Source organism: Plecotus auritus, assembly GCF_963455305.1.
Source record: "Plecotus auritus genome assembly, chromosome: X".
NCBI lineage: Eukaryota > Metazoa > Chordata > Mammalia > Chiroptera > Vespertilionidae > Plecotus > Plecotus auritus.
Window position 1 is genome coordinate 35,025,760 of NC_137784.1, and position 21,396 is coordinate 35,047,155.

General features: G+C 43.2%; 1 protein-coding gene across 1 annotated transcript in view; it reads right to left on the reverse strand.

Moving 5' to 3' along the window:
- The window catches only part of CYLC1 (cylicin 1), a gene marked incomplete at both ends in the record, with an annotated part of 49,727 nt that extends 28,575 nt beyond the window's left edge, over positions 1-21,152 (reverse strand). Inside the window, 4 exons of the mRNA XM_080652355.1 lie at positions 10,606-12,075; positions 14,043-14,161; positions 16,695-16,735; positions 21,148-21,152. Coding sequence (XP_080508481.1) covers positions 10,606-12,075; positions 14,043-14,161; positions 16,695-16,735; positions 21,148-21,152 — 1,635 coding nt within the window. The remainder of the gene's footprint in view (positions 1-10,605; positions 12,076-14,042; positions 14,162-16,694; positions 16,736-21,147) is intronic.
- Positions 21,153-21,396: the final 244 nt, after the last annotated feature.

Consider the following 21,396-nt stretch of genomic DNA (forward strand, 5'->3'; position numbering starts at 1 on the left):
AGATCTAAAAGATGCCTTTTTCTGCCTTCAGCTGGCACCCTCCAGTCAGCCCCTGTTTGCCTTTCAGTGGGAAAACCCAACCACAGGGGCTAAGGAACAGTTCACCTGGACCAGACTGCCACAAGAGTTCAAGAACTCCCCAACTCTTTCTAGTGGAGCGCTAGCAGCAGATTTTTTCAAATTTCCAGGACAGGACATGGGGTGCGTTCTACTCCAATATGTAGATGACCCCCTACTGGCTAGCTCCACGCAAACTCAGTGTTGGGAAGGAACACAAACCCTTCTAAGACTCTTAACTGAAACAGGTTATCAGGTGTCCAAAAGGAAGGCTCAAATCTGTCAGAGGGAAGTCAAATACATAGGTTTCCAAATTATCCAAGGGAAATGAAGACTAGGGACAGAAAGAAAACAAGAAGTATGTGCCATACCAGTCCCTAGAACCCGACAACAGATTCGGGAATTCCTAGGACCAGCAGGGTTCTGTCAAATTTGGATCCCAGAATTCTCAGATCTAGCTAAGCCACTCTATGAAGCCTTAAAAGGAGAGGAAAGGCACCTATTAACTGGGGTCCTGAACAGAAAAAAGCCTTCTCAACCATAAAGACGAAGCTCACTGAAGCGTTAGCCCTAGGGCTCCCAGATATGACATAGAACTTTATTTAACCTTTTCATTCAGGAGAACAATGGGGTAGCCCTAGGACTTCTGACTCAGGAGTTGGGACCCTGGCAGAGGCCAGTAGCCTACCTCTCCAAACAGATTGACCCAGTTGCCTCCAGGTGGCCCCCATGCCTCAGGGCCCTTGCAGCCATGACCTTACTAGTCAGAGGCAGATAAGTTCATTCTGGGACAGAATTTAATGTTAAAGTGCCTCATGCTGTTGTCACCCTCATGGAAGCTAAGGGGCAACATTGGCTGACTCATGCTCAAATGACTCAATATCAAGAGCTCCTATGTGAAAATACACAAATAAGATTAGAGGCAGTAAGAATTCTTAATCCTGCCACTTCCCTACCCATCCCAGAGGGAACCCCTGAGCATGATTGTCTAGAAGTCCTAGAGGAGGTTTATTCCAGCCGGCCAGATCTAACAGACAGGCCTCTACAGAATCCAGACTTAGTATTGTTCATGGATGGCAGTAGCTTCCTAGATAAAGTAAAAAGATGAGCTGAGTATACAGTGGTATCAATCTTTGAAATAATAGAGGCACAGACCCTTCCTGAAGGATAATCAGTGCAGAGGGCAGAACTTTGGGCCCCAGTCAGAGCCTTATATCTCAGTAAGGATAAGTGCACAAATATCTACACTGACTTGCACTATGCCTTCGCTACCCTGCATACCATGGGGCCATATACAAGGAAAGGGGGCTCCTGAAGGCCAGAGGAAAAGGAATCAAAAAATCAGAATGAGATCTTGAAGTTACTAGAAGCAGTCTGGGAGCCCAAGGAAGTAGCAGTCATTCATTGTAGAGAACACCAAAAAGGAAAAGACTCAGTGTCGGAAGGGAACCATCACACAGATGCAGTGGCAAGGCTAGCTGCTAAGGAGTGGGAAGTGCCATCGCGGACCATGCAGGTTCCTGAATTACCTGAACCTCTGAAATATACCCCTCATGAAGAATGGGCCCAACAAGAAGGGGGTAAAAGGATGAACGAAGGTTGGTGGATATTCCCATATCATAGGGTCTACATTCCAGAACAGTTAGCTCATAGAGTAGTCCTCCAGCAGCATGAACTTAACCATTTAGGCAATATGGCTCTAGAATCCTTGTTAAGCAGATACTATCTAATTGCCCATCTCCCCTCCTTATGCAGCTCAGTCTCTCAGCGCTGCCTCCTCTGTGCACAGAACAATGCAAGGCAGGGTCCTGTAGGACCAATAGGAATTCAGCGCTGTGGCCAGGCTCCCTTTAAATATCTAGAGGTAGACTTTACACAAACAGGGCCCCAGTAGAGGAAATAAATATCTTTTAGTTTTTGTCTGCACCTTTTCAGGCTGGGTTGAGGCATATCCTACCCGCACAGAGAAGGTGAAAAAAGTCACTAAGGACATAATTCCTTGGTATGGAATTCCATTAACCATAGGGTCATGCCCTAACCAGTTTGGCTCAGTGGCTAGAGCATCGGCCTTCAGATTGAAAGGTCCCAGGTTCAATTCCAGTCAAGGGCATGTACCTTGGTTGCGGGCACATCCCCAGTAGAAGGTGTGCAGGAGGCAGCTGATTTATGTTTCTCTCTCATCGATGTTTCTAACTCTCTATCCCTCTCCCTTTCTCTCTGTAAAAAATCAATAAAATATATTTTTAAAAACTCATAGGGTCAGATAATGTCCCATCCTTTATAGCTAAGGTAGTATAGCAGATAGCTAAGGCCTTAGGAATTAAGTGGAACTTACATACAGCCTACAGGCCCCAGAGTTCAGGGAAAGTAGAACGCATGAACTGGACTCTCAAGCAGGCTATGGATAAGCTATGCCAGTAGACGAACTTACCCTGGACAGATATCTTACCACTTGTGCGCCTACAGGTATGCTGTGTCCTGAGAGCCAGGGTAGAGTTCTTTCCATTTCAAATTCCATATGACAGACCCCCTCCCTTAATTCGGCCAAATGGAGATTTGAGGAAATAGGGAATTTAGAAATTCAGAAACAGCTACAAGGACTTGGGAAAACTACCCTTGAAGTCCACAGATGGGTTACTGATCTATTGCCCATCTCTCTAGGAACAGCTGTGCACCATCACAAGCCTGGGGACCAGGTTTGGGTAAAAGATTGTAAAAAGGAACCCCTAAGCCAATCTGGAAGTGACCTTATCCAGTCATACTAACCACCCCCGCAGCTCTCAAAGTTGCAGGACTGAACACCTGGATCTGAAAGGGCGGGGAGAGACCGACTCCATGTTCCCTTTGTTCCATGTCCTCCACCTCGTGGAGTCAGGTTCCCACCCTAGAACCTCTCCAAGAGCCCAACCCACACTTTTGAATTAGCCAATAGAAATGCAAGAGGAAAGTAAGCCGCGCCCTGCCCCCATGTGCAACCTGACCCCAACCAATCAGCGGAGGCCACACTACCTCACCCCTCCTACCTCTCCCAGGCCCCCTATAAATCAGCGCGTTTGGGGTCTGGGGCTCTCTCTCTCTCCACCTCGACGCTGCGCCGGTGTGTGTGTGTGGGACTGAGCTCGAGCTAGCTCGATTAAAGGCTCTTTGCTTTTGCATCGGACTCGGCTCCCTGGTGGTCTTTGGGGATCACGAAATCTGGGCATAACATTTGGGGGCTCGTCTGCGATCCCCAAGAACCTCAAGGGACCCCTGATCTGGAGAGTCTGACTGGCCACAGTAGGTGTCTGTCTGTTCCTTGTCTCTTTTGTGTGAGCTCATTTCTGGATCTCTGGCAGTGCCCGAAGCGGTCTAGGTGGACGCACTGGAGGACCACGGGCGGGAGGAATCGGGAGACGTCCCGATCCTCCTTCAGGAGGGACGTGTATTCCCCTCAAACCTCTGGGACAAGGTGGGTCGCTCCCACCGATCGGCGTGAGGCCGTCGTCCGCACTTTCGGTTTTGTCAGTTTTGTTCCAACGGACTCACGTTGGAAAGCTTGTCTCAAGGGCCCTTTGTTTGTCTGTGTCTGTGTTTTTCTGTTTTGTTTTGTGGACTCTCTTGACGGACATCATGGGACAGACTCAAACCACTCCTTTAAGCATTATGGTTGATCATTTCAAAGAGGTTAAGGGAAGAGCTAGCAACCTCAGTGTAGAGGTCCGGAAGGGCCGGTGGTAAACTTTTTGTTCTAGGGAGTGGCCGACTTTTAGTGTCAGGTGGCCACCGGAGGGGACATTCGACCTCCCCACCATCTACCGGGTGAGGGACATAGTCTCTCAGCCCAAGAAGAGACATCCTGATCAACTCCCTTACATTATTACTTGGCAGGACCTCGTGGAAGAGCCACCCTCCTGGCTTAAGCCCTTTGTGTCCCAGCGCCCCCCTGGAGCCGAAACCAATACTTGCTTTGCAGGAAACGGAGAAGGTGAAGGAGAAGAAGGCCCTCACCCCGCCATCAGCTCCCCTCTACCCTGTCTTTCAGGGGGGAACTGAAGAGGAACTAATCTTTCCTCCCTCATATCAGCCTCCTAGGAGTCCACAGGGGGGCGATCCTCCCACGCGAGGGGAAGCGGACGCCACGGGGAGCGGAGTTCCCGGTGGGAAGCCCGCCTCTTACTAGACAAAAGGCTCAGAGGGAACTGTCTGTCACAGCCCCCGACTCCACTATTAAAACCCTACCTTTACAAGCCGCGGGGCCCCCAGATGTGGATGGCAATCAACCCCATCACTATTGGCCTTTTGCCACTAGTGACCTTTACAACTGGAAGGCTCAGAATCCTAAGTTCTCTGAGAAGCCAGCAGGCCTTATTGATCTGTTAGATTCTGTCCTTTTCACCCACCAGCCCACGTGGGACGACTGCCAACAGCTTTTACAGGTCCTGTTCACAACTGAGGAGAGGGAAAGAATCCTCAATGAGTCCCGGAAAGTGGTTCCAGGCATGGACGGGAACCCAACCACCAACCCGGTCCAGATAGATGTTTCTTTTCCCTTAACTAGGCCTGAATGGGATTTCAACATGGCAGAAGATAAGGAGAGGCTCCGGGTCTACCGCCAGACTCTAATGGGGGGTCTCCAAATGGCTGCTAGAAAGCCAACTAATTTGGCCAAGGTAGGGAATGTTCAGCAGGAAAGGGATGAGTCTCCAGCTGTCTTTTTAGAACAGATCATGGAGGCATACCACACCTACACCCCCATGAATCCAGAAGCTCCTAAAAACAAGGCAGCTGTGATCATAAGCTTTGTAAACCAATTGGCTGGGGATATTAAAAAGAAACTGAAAAAGTAGATAGGTTGGGGAGAAGAGTTTAAAGGACCTACTGGAGGTAGCCGAGAAGGTGTATAATAACAGGGAGCCCCCGGAAGAAAGACAGGCTCACGCTGCGGCGGCTGCGAGCAGCAAACAAACCTGAGACCTAGCTAAGATCCTGCTCGCCACCACCGCGGACTCTTCCGAGGAACAGAACTGCCGTCTCCAACTCACCGGCAACCAGGAGGACGGTAAAGGGACCGCCCGGGGCGGGAGGCGGAAGCTGCAGAAAGATCAGTGTGCTTACTGTAGGGAGATAGGGCACTGGAAACAAGAGTGTCTGAAAAGGGCCAGCAAAAAGGGAGGCGAAGCGAATCGAGTGAAGGTCCTGGAGCTAGATGAACTGAGTGATTAGGGGAGTCGGGGTTCGGACCCCCTCCCCAACCCCAGGGTAACTCTTAGAGTGGAGGGGACCTCCATTGACTTCCTTGTCGACACCGGAGCGCAACACTCGGTCCTCTGTACGCCTCAAGGAAAATTAACAAATAAGTCTTGGGTACAAGGAGCAACTGGTATGAGCCAGTATTCATGGACTACCCGAAGAACGGTGGATTTAGGGATGGGCTGGGTATCCCACTCTTTTATGGTAATTCTGGAATGCCCCTACCCACTGTTAGGACGAGACTTGCTCACTAAGATCGGAGCTCAGATAACTTTCAGACAAGGGGGGCATCAGGTTACTGAAGGCAAGGGCCACCCCATTCAGGTCCTGACCATAAGGCTGGAGGATGAGTACTGGCTTCACCAAAAAGCCTCTCCAATAGAGGGCTACAGCGGACAACTGACGTGGACTCGGTTGCCTCGGGTTCAAGAACTCGCCAACCATCTTCGACGAGGCCCTGCACGAGGACCTGGGAATCCTAGAGCAAGTGAATGGGCTCCGGAAGGACCTGACCGACCAGCCCCTTCCAGATGCAGACGTCACCTGGTTCATGGATGGAAGCAGCTTCGTACGGGACGGGAGCAGGTATGTGAGTGCAGCTGTAGACACTGAAACGGACACTGTATGGGCAGAGGCTCTGCCTCCGGGACGTCAGCCCAGAGAGCAGAGCTTGTGGCCCTCACCAAGGCCCTGACACTGGGAGCTGGAAAGCGGCTCAACATCTACACAGACAGCCGGTATGTGTTCGCCACCACTCATGTTCATGGGGCAATCTACCAAGAGAGAGGGCTACTAACAGCAGAGGGGCGGACTATAAAGAATAAACAGGAGATACTCGACTTACTCTCAGCCTTATGGCTCCCTGCCAAATTGGCCATCATACACTGCCAAGGACACCAGAAGGCTGACGACCCAGTGGCAAGAGGAAACCGCAGGGGTGACCAGGCGGCCAAGGCAGTAGCCCTTTCTCCGATCCTCACCATGGCCCTACAGCTCCCAGACCCAGGAGACCCAGTTCTGCCAGTTCAGCCAGAATATTCCCTGGAGGAGTTACAGCACATTAGGAAGCTTCCCCAAGCAAAGGAGGAGAAGGGGTGATGGTATATGCTGGAAGACATCTTGCCCAGGTACGGTTTTCCCGCTGAGATAGGGTCAGATAATGGACCAGCTTTTGTCTCGCAGGTAACGCAGGCAGTGGCCAAGGCCATTGGGGCAAATTGGAAATTGCATTGCGCTTATAGGCCCCGAAGCTCAGGGCAAGTAGAGAGGATGAATAGAATTCTAAAAGAGACCCTTACCAAATTGACCATGGAGACTGGCGGGGACTGGGTGGCTCTCCTTCCATATGCCCTTTACCGGGTTAGGAACTCCCCCTACACCTTGGGTTTTACTCCTTATGAGATCATGTTTGGCCGGCCACCCCCTATTATCCCTAACCTTAAAGCCGAATTTCTTACAGAATTTGAAAGTCAAGAACTGTTTCTTTCCTTGAGAGGGCTCCAGAGGGCGCACGAGGACATTTGGCCGTGCCTCCGCGCTATCTAGGAGACTGGCCCAGCCCCGACTCCTCATCAGCATAAGCCCGGGGACTGGGTCTACGTCAAGAGACACCGCCGGAAGACCCTTGAGCCATGTTGGAAGGGTCCCTATGTCATGGTGCTGACGACCCCCACCGTTCTCAAGGTAGACGGCGTCGCGACCTGGGTCCATCACACTCATGTCTGGTCAGTGGACCCATCTGTGATCCGGGAAGACTTGGGGACTCCGATTTTATCAGTGCAGGGAATTTGGGATGGTGTACCCTCGTGACCCAGGAATGTTGTTCAGTAGAAATACAAACCGACCCATGATTGGGCCTGTAAGTTTCAAGACAAGGGGGGAATGAAAGGGCTGGGAGAGACCGAGTCCATGTTCCCTTTGTTCCATGTCCTCCACCTCGTGGAGTCAGGTTCCTGCCCTAGAACCTCTCCAAGAGCCCAACCCACACTTTTGAATTAGCCAATAGAAATGCAAGAGGAAGTAAGCCGCACCCTGCCCCCATGTGCAACCTGACCCCGACCAATCAGCGGAGGCCACACTACCTCACCCCTCCTACCTCTCCCAGGCCCCCTATAAATCAGCGCGTTTGGGGTCTGGGGCTCTCTCTCTCTCCACCTCGACGCTGCGCCGGTGTGTGTGTGTGGGACTGAGCTCGAGCTAGCTCGATTAAAGGCTCTTTGCTTTTGCATCGGACTCGGCTCCCTGATGGTCTTTGGGGATCACGAAATCTGGGCATAACAGATCTACCACTCCTGGGTAAAAGCAGCCCACCAGCTGGACAATCAGCATCCAGACTGGAAGGTGACCTCTGACCTAAACCACCCCCTGTGGATCATCTTCAAAAAGACAGTGGATCCGGCTGCCCAACCTGAATCTCCTTATTCCCTTCTATCTGGATAATTATTGTTTTTGTTTTATTCTAATAGTTTTATTCTGTCTTCATACAAGTGTCGCCAGAACCCCAGACTGGTACCGGGAGGGGAACTTCTCTGCCCTTGCTACTCCTACGACCCCCTTTGGGAAGATGGTGAAGACTCGGGATACCGAACCTCCTTTTTTGTTGCCCCCTTCAGCAGGAAGTAGCTAGAGTGTTGATCTTATCCACAATTGCTGAGTCTTTATAATCCCCAAGGCTAAGAATAGCCTGTGGAACAAGACGGGGGAATGAAAAGGAAAATGGCGGGGGTGGGGGAGGGTTTGCAACCTAGTTCAGTATCTGGTTAAAACTGTAGTCTTACTTCCCCACTCTGACTGACTTGGGTGGAGCTGCAGAGCATAACCCCAGGACTCTGCCACAGCTGACTTGGGTGGAGTTGCTGAGAATGCCCCCAAGACCCCACCAAGACTGACATGGGCAGAGCTTTGGGGACCCTCGGGGGCCCGCTACAGGAGGAAATATATAGGTCAGAGCCTCCCCACGAGTTCAGTTCAGGCTTTGGATCCGGAATTCCCCTGGACTAGCAGATCTGCGAAATAAAGGTTAAACTTTCGTCCCTCAGAGTGCTGGCTGATCGTTCTCCCATGCATTCTGCCACAACAGTTAGATATAAGAATTTAAAACTCAATGGGAAGATCAGAGCTACATGTAATAATTTTGTACTCATCAGTAGACAGATGGTATATGGAATCATTGCATTTAACGAACTCACCAAGGGAAGATTGTAGATAGAAAAAATCAGGACCAAGTTTTTGGTCATTCCCTCATTAAATGTTAGGTAGAGGAGGATACAATAAAGATAGTGAAAAGCTATAAATAAGTAGGAAGAAAAACAGGAGAGCATGGAGTCATAGAAGTCAAGTAAAGTAAGTGCTTTATAAAAAGGGAGAGACTAGCTTAAATGCTATCAGATTATAGAATAAGATGTGGTGAAGGCCTGGGATAGGGCAGGGGCTGGGTGGAGGTGGGTAAGGGAGAAATGGGGGGCATCTCTAATACTGTCAATAATTTTTTTAAAAAAAGGTGAGGAGAGAAGAGAGACCAGTTGATGTGGTCCCAAGAAAATATTTGGTAATCTTGAAAAGTGGTAAGGATGGAAAAGTTTGACTGGATGGTAGCTAAGCATATGTAAGTTTTTAAAGACATTTGGTGGTGAATGGATACAAGCCCAGAATGTATCCTGAAGTTGTTTTCCATAAATAAAACGTATCTTTGGCACCAACTTGTTTCCTTACTTTTACTCATTTTTTATAAAACTGCTTGTGGAAAATAATACAGCTATTTGAGGTTACTGTTTTCATTTACCTTAAAATTATCCAACAATATATATTCATCCTTGTAGCCCCAATATATATTCATTTTTGACTACCCACCCATTGACTCAACCTCTAAGACTGAACTCTAAACAAGGACATTATTATTTCAGCTTCCAGTCTCAAAGCTGACTTTTTGAATCCAGTAGCATAAAATGGACTTAAAATTCCAGACTTTCTGAGAGAGAAAATAAAATTTATAAATTCCAAAATAATGTATGAAAAGCAAATGGAGATTCCAACAAGTTTAGAAGAGGAAATTGAAGCCCTTTGAGAAAGAAGAAGAATAGGAGGACAGTGAAGAAGTAGAGAAAGGGGAGGAGGAAATTAAAATTAGAAGCTCAAGGTCAAGACCCAGCCATATCTACAGATTCTCTCATTTTAGCAGATTTAGCCATATCATATTGAAAATAGACAAAAACAAACAAACAAACAAAAAAAACACAACAACACTGTGTAAGAAAGCAGAGAAACACAGGCTGATACACAGTAACCATGAATATGAGCTACACCTCAACCAATGACCAGAGAAAACTATAAAGAGAGGACAACATGGGGGACAGAAGCAGCTCTAACCAAAGTGAGATGTCTACTTAAGCTTCCCCTTACAGCCAGATTTTGGGTGAAGGAGGATGAAAGAGGTCATACCCTGGTGGGCCAAAATGGAAAATTTAAATTTATGGAATATTTATCCCATGAGACTGAGCTAATCTGAAAGAAACATTTATAAACCAGAGGAGATCGAGTTACTTCTTTTTTTATATATATATATATATTTTATTGATTTTTTACAGAGAGGAAGGGAGAGGGATAGAGAGTTAGAAACATCGATGAGAGAGAAACATCGATCAGCTGCCTCCTGCACACCCCCAACTGGGGATGTGCCCACAAGGTACATGCCCTTGACCAGAATCGAACCTGGGACCCTTCAGTCCGCAGGCCGACGCTCTGTCCACTGAGCCAAACCGGTTAGGGCTCGAGTTACTTCTTGCAAGTTAACTTTTTTTCTGATCATCAGTAAGAATAATGTCTCATAAAGAAGTTTAGTTCAGATATGGATTATATAAGTAATATTTTGCCTATCTGAATTCTGGAATGTTTTAGTTCCAACAAGCTCTGTCGGAGCTGGTTATGTTTTTCCTATATTTAGCAATTTCCTAGAAAATATCTTCATATCTTACTCAAATCTGCCTCTGTACAAGTTTTAGTCAACTTTCATTTTTTTTCTTAAGTATAGAACAGTTAACCACTTTTGCAATGTGACTCCCCTTACAAGTAATTTTAAGTGTTTTTCAAATCACAAGGAAGTTCTCTATGATCCAGTCTATATATTATTCTTAACTTTTTGACATTTGTTTTGAAACTATTTTTAGTGTTTTTGAAGTATTCTTTATCTTTCTTACCTGAGAGTCCCAAACTTGTCAATATTCCAGTAAAAGAGGACTATTCTTTAGAGAAAATAGGAATTCAAATCATTAAAATACCTTTCATTTATAATATATGTCTCTAAAATAAAATGAGTAAACATACCAAAGGAGCATATCTTGGTTTTGGTTGTGGAGGATCCAACTTGCACCGACAGAGATGGTTGATCTTAGGTGATAGCTGTAAAGGCTCACAAGGAGATGGTAGTGAACTTTCTCTTGATGGAGGAACTCTACCTGTAACTGTGAGTTTTCCTCTTTCTTTAAATGTGGTCCTTCTGAACGATGTTTTAAAATCTTTTTTTCTTTCCAGTGCTTCCTTCTTTGAATCTGTAGATACTGCATCTGATTCATAAACTCCTTTCTTTTTAGACCCAGCTTTATACATTGACTCTTCAGATTCAGCATCTGAACTTTTGCTTATTCCAGGCTTTTTTGTGTCTTTCTTGAAAGACACATCAGATTCAACATCAGTAGAGTCTATGTTTTTCATTGCATCCTTTCTCTTGGAATCTTTCTTTGAAATTCTATTAGCTTTCTTTGGATCTTTCTTATCCCTTTTTGACTCCCAATCAGATTCAGTTTCACTAGACTCTTCAGACTTCATTGCAGACTTCTTTTTGTCACTTTTCTTTAACCCTTTCTTATTATTTTTTTCATCTTTTTCACCCTTTTTTGTAATCCCTTCAGATTCAGGATCATCATCAGTTGACAATGCTTCCTTCTTGATATCCTTTTTCTTGTCATCTTTCTTAGAAGCTTTCTTAATTTTCTTTGAATCTTTCTTACTTTTTTTTGACTCCAATTCAGACCCAGATTCCGCATCAGTAGACTCTGTGTCCTTTGCATTCTTCTTCTTCTTGCTGCCTTTCCTTCTACCTTTTTTATCCTTCTTTGCATCTTTTGAATCTGAAGATTCAGCATCAGAACTTTTCTTTGATTCTTTCTTTGAAGGCTTCTTTGAATTATTCTGTGAGTAATTCTTTAACCACATATCAAATTCCATAGATTCAGCACCAGACTCCTCTAAATATAGCATTAAATTCATATCGGAATTATTTTTTGAGCAAGCCTCAGATTTGGCATTAGAATTGTTCTTTGAGCTCTTAGAATCCTTTTTTGTACATATGGGTTCAATATCTGTATCCTTGGAATTTATGAAAGCTCTACTATTTTTGGGATGCATCATTAAGACTGTCTGAGAATCTTTGGATTTTGGATTTGTCCCAGATTTGTACTTTGACTTCTTAAATAGTTCACTTGCATGTGATGATTTTGATGGAGTTTTATCTTCTTTGTTTGCTATTTTAGATTTTTTATCATTTCCTGTTTCCTTGGATTCTATAGTTGTCTCATGTGGGCAAGTATTTTTCTTGGAATTTTTCTTAAATGTTATTTTTTCATTGTCATCTTTCAATTTTTCAGGATGGGCTTTAAGAGTATAGGGATATCTAAATGGAGCCTGTTGCCTGAGAGTGAAGTAATTAGATGGCCTTTGGAAATTTTTTCTTAAAAAATGCCATATCCATGTATGAGCTGGCTTATGGACTTCCTCCAATTTTCTTTTATCATATCTCTAAAAAGATTGGTTAGAATAACAACAAGAATTTTTGACAATGCAATATACAGATAATGTATCCTAGAATTGTATACTTGAAACCTATATGCTTTTATTAACCAATGTCACCCCAATAAATTTTATTTAAAATTTTTCATGAAATTGAAAACAATTATATATTAAAAATTGAAAATAAGTTTGGTTTCGTATTAACCATCCAATTAAAACTTATTTTTTCCAATGTCCTATATGTGTTTATATGAGACTAGAGGCCCAGTGCATGAAAATTCATGCACTGGAGGGGGGTCCCTCAGCCTGGCCTGCCCCCTCTTACAGTCCGGGAGCCCTCAGGGGTGGGAGGTGACCCGGTGATCAGGAGAAGGTGATGCCTCATGACACCTCTGCTGCTGCCACTGCCGGCAGCGCAAGCCTCAGCCAGCCCTGGTTATCTGAGCCTCGGGTGGCCCTGGGTGGCTGGGCAACTGCCATCTGAGGCTTACCTGCACCTTGGGCTGGCCCTGGGTGGCAGGGAAGCTACCATCTGAGGCTTGCCTGTGCCTCAGGCCAGCCCTGGGCAGCTGGGGCTGAGGGGATTGGGGGACTCTGGAGGCAGGCACACGGAGTGGCTGGGCCCACCCTGTCACCCTGGCAGGGCTGAGGGGACTGGGTGCCACAATCTTGTGGCTGTGGGTGCCTCCATATTTGAAGGCAGGGCAGTCAATTAGCATATTCCCTCCTTATTGGCTTTGGGTGCTGCCATCTTTGAGGGGAGGGCAGTCAATTAGCATATTCCCTTCTTATTGGCTGTGGGTGCTTCCATCTTTTGAGATGGTGTGGGGGTCAATTAGCATATTCCCTCTTTAATAGCTAGGATAACTCTACTTTGCAAATAAAATTACTTTAGGAGAAATGTTATTCACATATTGATTTATATTGGAATTGAAGCAGACCAACAATGATCCATGATATTTCAGGGTGTGTATTTACAATTGATAGTGAGTTAATTTTGGACCCCCAATATGGGAGAGACCTCTTGGAATATTTTGTGTACCTTTCACCCTCAAGTTAGTTAATAAATAAACTTATGCCCATCAAGATTGCCATGCCAATTCTTGTGATAGCTGTAGTCTTCAAACTAAGCCTCATTTCTACTCCTGCTTTAAAGGTCTCTGATCAACTTAAAAGCCTATGAACCCTGCTGTGAAGTGTTGTCAAAAGCAAAGACATAGAATAAAACAAATCTTTGATTCACATTAATTTGTGTAGCAGTAGTGTAGTTTTTTTTCCACTCCCACCCAACATTTGTCATAGTGGATTCATAGATTAATTTTACATTTACTTCTTATATTCTTTCAACTATTCAGTAGAGTCATCACCAGTCAATGAACTGGTCATAAGGAATTAAAGTAAGATGATAAAGAAAAAACATGCACTTAAATCACTACAGATGTAATGAATAGCTCTTGAATAAATGTATTGAATGTAATGATGCTTTTGGATATGTTTTTAAAACATAATTTGATAACAGCATGGATTGACCTCTGAGAACTAGTCTTTCTTTTGGCTGCTGCTAACTTCACTTTATAAAAGTAGTAAAAAAAACTTGATCCTCCCAGTATCTAGTATCCTTAGAGCCAGATTAAGGAAAAAGGAGAGGCTCTGAAACCTCATCAAGAGCAACTCCTGTTCTGAGTTTCAAATTTTTTGTTTTTGCATCTGGTAAAAATTTTCTGAGATATCCCACCATTTGCAGTATTTGATTATCTAGCTTGCCTGTCCTTTTAGCTATATAATGCTGTTGAAATGGAGAGCCACATATAAATAAAAGTTTTATCTGAAAGAGATGAGAGAAACCTGATTTATGGAAAATTATACATTTAAAAATATCTGCTACCAATAGTTAGTAAAATTCAAATTACATATGTTTATATTTAAATAATATATTATCTTAGAGTTAGTTTTAAAATACCCTTTTCAGTACTTACAGGAACTGTGATTTGTAATTCTGAAGGTCTTGATCTCTTTTTTCTACCTGGCTGAGGTGGTTTGGGAAATGTCAAAGTGAAACATTCTTGATTCCATAATTTTCTGCTTGATTCTCTGACTAACATAAGAGAAGACAATAAATAATTTACAATTAGCAGGAATACTTTCATAAACACTGAGATACCCATGAGTAAGGAATATATTGTTTAGATTAAACTAAGTTATAACTCAAAATATCCCTTTTCTTTCTGGAGTCTGTAGTTTCTTTGAATATCAATTAGGGACTTCAATGAGATTTTCCATAAAAGATTATGTCCCCATCTGCAATAACTATGTTTAAAAATAGCATTTGTAATCTAAAAATAATTAAATCTATTGGGATGACAATGGTTAATAAGATTATATAGGTTTCAAGTGTACAATTTTACGATATATCATTTGTACATTGCATTGGGTGTCCACCACATTATTTAATCCTCAAATCTTCCATCATGTGTATAATTTAATTTTCTAGATTAAACCAATTTTTACAGATAGATGTTTAAATAATAATAGTCAAAATAGTACAACAATAGGAATGGAAAAGAGAGGAAGATTCACTTTTTATTTTCAAACATCTTCATAATCTCCTCTATCTTGGTTTACTTCTTTTGTGTACTTTTGGTTAGGTTGCAGACAATATGACTACTTTCATAGTCTCCATAATAGCTAACACAGGCTGAACATAAAGTAAATAGTAAAAATCTCAATTGATTATATCTAATTGTTTATTTCAGCACTCCTCTGACCTCAGTGTTATTCCAAGACACAAGAATTAGGGCCACAGACCAAAATAATCCATTCAGTTCTGTGAACTCTATTTTAAAAAGAGGAGACTTGATATTGTGTGTGAACACACAATGTAATATAGAGAAGATGTATTATAGAATTGTATACTTGAAACATAATTTTATTAACTATTGTTACCCAAATAAATTTAATCAAATTCATTAAAGGAACATATACACACTTTAGGGTATCCCGAATAGAGTGATCAAGGGGATCACATTATGTGATAGCTCTGAGAAAAGAGAACTGGTGAGGTAACTAAGGACAGTCCTAAAGATGGGGACACTGTGCTCTCTATTTTTAAATATTTAAGGAGATGTTATATAGAAGAATAGTAGTAAAGCATTTATTGAATAGTTGTAACTGCTAACATAAAATAGTGCTTATTATGTATCAGACAGTGTTTTAAGCACTTTATACAGATCACCTCATTTAATCCTCAAACAACAATTTGAATTAGATAATATAATTTATTAGAGGCCCGGTGTATAAAATTCGTGCCGGGGGGGGGGGGGTCCTCTCAGCCCAGCCTGCACCCTCTCCAATCCAGGACCCCTTGGGGGATGTCCCAGGAATAAGGCCTAAACTGGCAGTCAGACATCCCTCTCACAATCCTGGACTTCTGGCTCCTAACCACGCACCAGCCTGCCTGCCTGATCACCCCTCATTGCCCCCCCTGCTGGCCTTGTTGCCCCTAACTGCCCCCCTGCTGGCCTGATCACCCCTAATTGCCTCTGCCTGCTGGCCTGATCGCCTCCAACTACCACCCCCCCAACCCCACTGGCCCGGTTGCCCACAACTGCCCTCACTTATGGCCTGGTCATACCACGCAGCCTGCTGTCCAGTAGTTTGGTCACCTCTCACTAACCCCCCTGCTGGCCTGGTTGCCCCATGCAGCCTGCTGTTTGGTTGTTTGGTTGTCCCTCACTGCACCCCCCCCCCCCCAGCCGGCCTGGTCGGCCCACACAGCCTGCTGTTTGGTCGACTGGTTGTTTTGGTTGTCACCTCACTTCCCCCCGCTGCAGGCCTAGTCACCCCCAATGTCCCTCCTGCCAGCCTGGTCACCCCACGCAGCCTGCTGCTCAGTCATTTGGTTGCCCCTCACTAATACCCCTGCCAGTCTGATCACCCCACATAGCCTATTCAGTCATTCGTTCAGTTGTGACAGTCGCTTAGGCTTTTATATAGATAGATAATTGCCTCTATTTTACAGATGTAGAAAAATAAAGTACTAAGAGACTTTAAATTATTTGATCAAAATCATAAAGTACAAGCTTTAAAATTCAAACAGATATTTTGGGTCCAGTGTCTATTCTCTTAATCACAAAGTTAGAGACTTATTTCTGGAATTTCTTGAAGGAAGATCTAGAACCAATGGGTAAACATTGTAGCAATGAAGATAGATTTAAACTCAATATACTAGGAAGAACTTTCTGAAAGTTGTATTTGTATAACAAATGGATCATCCACTTCATTTTTCTAACTGTATTTTCCTTTTCTAATTTTCATTTTGTTATAGTTAATTTTAAACACAAAGGAGCCTTATGAAACTAAGGTTGTTTTTATAATGAGGAAGAGCATATTAAATATTATCTTTTAAAATAATGCGTACAAACTCACATCAAGGCCAGAAATATTTTACAAATGCACACATACCAACATAAAAACACACATTCACATATATGATTTTCCTAAATTTTAACAAAAATTCAATATATTTTATGCTTTATCATATTGAATTGAAGATACTAGTAATTTACCAATAAATTTATTTTCAAATATAATCTAAAAGATATTGAACTCCAAAGACTAAAATTTCTTACTTGGCATGGAATTATCATATGCTTTGATGTTTACTGCTTGTCTGTTAGAAGAAAAAAGAAAATGCTTTAATTGAATTTGTACTATGGATAATAATAATAGTGCTAATTACTATTAATTAGTAATTATTAATAACTCTCAATAATAAAACAGAAATTTTATGAATTATCTGATTTCCATTTTCTAAAAATGTATACTTAACGTTCATATCACATCTTTCCTCTAAATCAAGTTATATATGAATAAAAGCATATTTTTACCAGAAACTTCAACAAAAATAGTGGAACAAAAGATAAAATAAGAGAGAGAAACCAAGATGGCGGCATAGGTAAACACCTAAACTGCTGCCTCACACAACAATTTCAAAACTACAACTAAAAGACAGAACAGACACCATCCAGAACCACAGGAAAGCTGGCTGAGTGAAAATTCTAAAACTAGAAGGAAAGAGAAAAGCTCACAGAGAATTGGAGGTACAGCAAAGGGTCTTTGTGCACACAGAGAGGAAGGGCGGCTGAGAGCCTGGCTGACTTTCTCTAGCGGAAGGGGGAAGGAAGCCCCCGACCGCACTGAACCCCAGTTCTGACTGCACTGAACCCCAGTTCCGGGCGAGCCCCTGGGGACCCACGCACTTACGGGGGGAGTCTGGACTCTCAGGCGGAGACTCGAGCTGGGAAAGGCAGAAGTCTGAAGGCGCGCGGGCCAGTGCGCACAAAGGCTGCGGAGGTTGCCACAGGCTTTCCCTAGTGGAAGGGAGTCAGAGGCTCCTGACTACACTGAGCCCCAGTTCTGACTGCAGTGAACCCCGGTTCCAGGCGAGCCCCTGGGGACCCACACTCTTGTGGGGGGAGTCTGGACTCTCAGGCGGAGACTCGAGCTGGGAAAGGCAGAGGTCTGAAGGCGCGCACATGCGCGCAAGGGCAAGGCTGACGGGAAGCCAAGACTGAGACTCCACCCCATCCAAGCTGAGCACAGAGGCTATTGCAATTTGGCAAGTCTAATCCTATAAGGCTGTCTCCAGCACCGAACTTCTCCCAGCATAGACACAGCTGATCCTTACAGCCAACTGGCCTGGAGGTCAATTCTTCCCAGTGATACCAACAACAATAAAGACTTAATTACAACAAGGCTGTACACACAGTCCACAAAGGGGTGCACCAAGAGTGTCCACCTCAGGTTAACTGGGGAGGCAGACCCACTGGGCCATATTGGAAACCTAGCACACAAATCTACCTTACCAACTCAGGGAAGCAGTGAAAATGCGGCGTCAAAGAATCAGATCACAAACGAAAGAAATGGAGGAAAACAAATGACTGGATATAGAATTCAAAACCACGGTTATAAGGCTTTTTAAGACTATCCTAGAAAAGGCCGATAAATATAACGAGACCCTCGAAGATATGAAAAAGGACCAACTAGAAATTAAACATACACTGACTGAAATAAAAAATATTATACAGAGACCCAAAAACAGACAAGAGGAACACAAAAATCAAGTCAAAGAATTGAAATACAAAGAAGCAAAAAACACTCAACCGAAAAAGCAAAAAGCAAAAAAAAATTCCAAAAAGTTGAAGATAATGTAAGAAGACTCTGGGACAACTTCAAGCGTACCAACATCAGAATTATGGGGGTGCCAGAAGAAGAGAGAGAGCAAGATACTGAAAACCTATTTGAAGAAATAATGACCGAAAACTTCCCCCACCTGGTGAAAGAAATAGACTTACAAGTCCAGGAAGCCCACAGAACCCCAAACAAAAGGAATCCAAAGAGGACCACACCAAGACACATCGTAATTAAAATGCCAAGAGCAAAAGACAAAGAGAGAATATTAAAAGCAGCAAGAGAAAAACAGTTAGTTACCTACAAGGGAGCACCCATACGACTGTCAGCTGACTTCTCAACAGAAACTATGCAGGCCAGACGGGAGTGGCAAGAAATTTTCAATGTGATGAATAGCAAGAACCTACAACCAAGATTACTCTACCCAGCAAAGCTATCATTCAGAATTGAAGGGCAGATAAAGAGCTTCACAGATAAGAAAAAGCTGAAGGAGTTCATCACCACCAAACCAGTATTATATGAAATGCTGAAAGGTATTCTTAAAGAAGAGGAAGAAGAAAAAAGTAAAGAGAAAAATTATGAACAACAAATACATATCTATCAACAAGCAAACCTAAAAATCAAGTGAATTAAAAACCTGAGGAACAGAATAATCTGCTGAATATAATAGAATCAGGGGCATAGAAAGAGAGTGGACTGATAATTCTCAGGGGGAAAGGGGTATGGGGGGTTCATGAAGAGACTGGACAAAAATCATACACCTATGAATGAGGACAGTGGGGGGGAGGTAAAGGCAGAAGGTGGGGTAAGAAATGGGTGGAGGGGAGCTATGGGGGGAAAAAGGAGAAATAATTGTAATAATCTGAATAAAGATTTATTTTAAAAAAAAGATAAAATAAAAACATTAATTTGACGTATTCTAAAACATATAAAATACTAGAGGTCCGGTGCATGAAATTCATGCACGGGGGGGGGGGGTGTCCCTCAGCCCAGGATGCACCCTCTCCAATCAGGGACCCCTCAAGGGATCGGTCCTAAATGGGCAGTCGGACATCCCTTTCACAATCCAGGAATGCTGGCTCCCAACTGCTCACCTGCCTGCCTGCCTGATTGCCCCTAACTGCTTCTGCCTGCCAGCCTGATCACCCCCTAACCACTCTCCTGCCAGCCTGATCGACGCCTAACTACTCCTCTGCCAGCGCAATTGCCACTAACTGCCCTCCCCTGCAGGCCTTGTCCCTCCCAACTGCCCTCCCCTGCAGGCCTGGATGCCTCCAACAACCCTCCCCTGCTGGCCTGGTCACCCCCAACTGCACTCCCCTGCAGGCCTGGTCACCCCTAACTGCCCTCCCCTGCTGGCCTTTTTGCCCCCAACTGCCCTCCCCTGCTGGCCTGGTCGCCCCTAACTGCCCTCCCTTGCTGGCCTGTTTGCCCCCAACTGCCCTCCCCTGCAGTCCTGGTCCCTCCTAACTGCCCCCCCTTGCCAGCCTAGTTGTCCCCAACTGTCCTCCCCGCAGGCCTGGTCCCTCCCAACTGCCCTCCCCTGCTGGCCTTATCGCCCACAACTGCCCTCCCCTACTGGCCATCTTGTGTCCACATGGTGGCGGCCATCTTGGACCACTTGGGGGCAGCCATCTTGTGTGTTGGAGTGACAGTCAATTTGCATATTAGGCTTTTATTATATAGGCTTTTATTTAATTATATAGAACAGTAAATCCAAACAGTATTAACTCTAATTTTTCAATGAAAAAGTTTAAAATGGTAATAACCCACATATTTTCTACATTCACTAAATAAGTTAAAAAAATCTTCATTTTGATGTTTTCTCAGTACTTACATAAAATCAAACCACTAATGATGTGTGATAGTGGCATATACTATAACAGTGTATCTGTATTTTGAATTGTTCTTACACACAGGAGAAGATGATCCATGATATGTCCTATCTGGAAAGTGCCAATTTGATCTGGTAATAATTATATTGTCTACTGAGGATATACATTACAAAATTTATTTTTTAAATAATACTTTCTTATTAGTTAGCAAGGATAGTGAGTTGTGAACACTCTATAATCTGATATTATACTTATATACATGTTTGCTCCAGAGCTTTTTAATTTACTTTTCTAAACTATCAAATTAGTAAACAAAAAATAAGTAAAATTATTCCAACATATTTATGTTTGAGTTATACATATTTTCATTTCCTAAGTAAAGCTATAGTCTGCAGCCCAAATACTAGTCTATACTCATTATTAAATAACTACTGACTTACTTAGGAAAGATTTTGGAGATACTGAGTAATTAACATATGTAGCCCAGTTGTTCTCAACTGAAGGTTAATGTCAGAATTAACTTGGAATTTTTTTAAAAATGTAAACATTCTTGAGAACTCCTAGATTCATGAAGCAGAATCTCTGGGTGTGCTTAATCAAGTATGCATTTACATTTTTTCTCTGGTAATTTGGATATTCAGTTCTGGTTACAAATCACAGCTCTGAATGGTCTCGGGGGAAGATATTATGGCCTGTGATCCTGGGAATTTAAGTTTGGAAGTCTGGCATGCTAATTGATCAATGCTTTCATATTCTTAGAAAAAGACACATTACACCTACATTGATTTTTCACTTCCTTTCTACAGTGTAGTGTTTTCAACACTTTCTTTTTAGTACAACTTATGTATAATTTATATTCTACTATAATAATATAGTTTATATAAATCATACATTAAGATAGACAAATTTTAAAGATTAAATAAATCATATAAATTGAAATCATAGTATTTTATTCACACACTTCGATGGATTAATTTCACATGTACCTCAATTTGGAGAACACTAGAAAAAGCAATCAAGAAAGAGTGAGAAAAGGGATGATTTTGCCATATATTACGGCATGATTGCTTTACATAAATGTGGGCTTTGCATTAGGTTATTAGAAGATCAAATATGATTAAACGTCCAAATAGTTTTCTTTCTTTAAAACATATTAGGTTTTTAAATTTTATAAATTATTCTGTGGATATTTTTGGTACATGACCCCAAGCTATATCTTGACATAAGGGAGAAAATGAGTGATAGATGCCAGAAGACAATGGAATAATATTTTTAAAGTTAAAAAAGAAAAAAATGTCAATTTAGG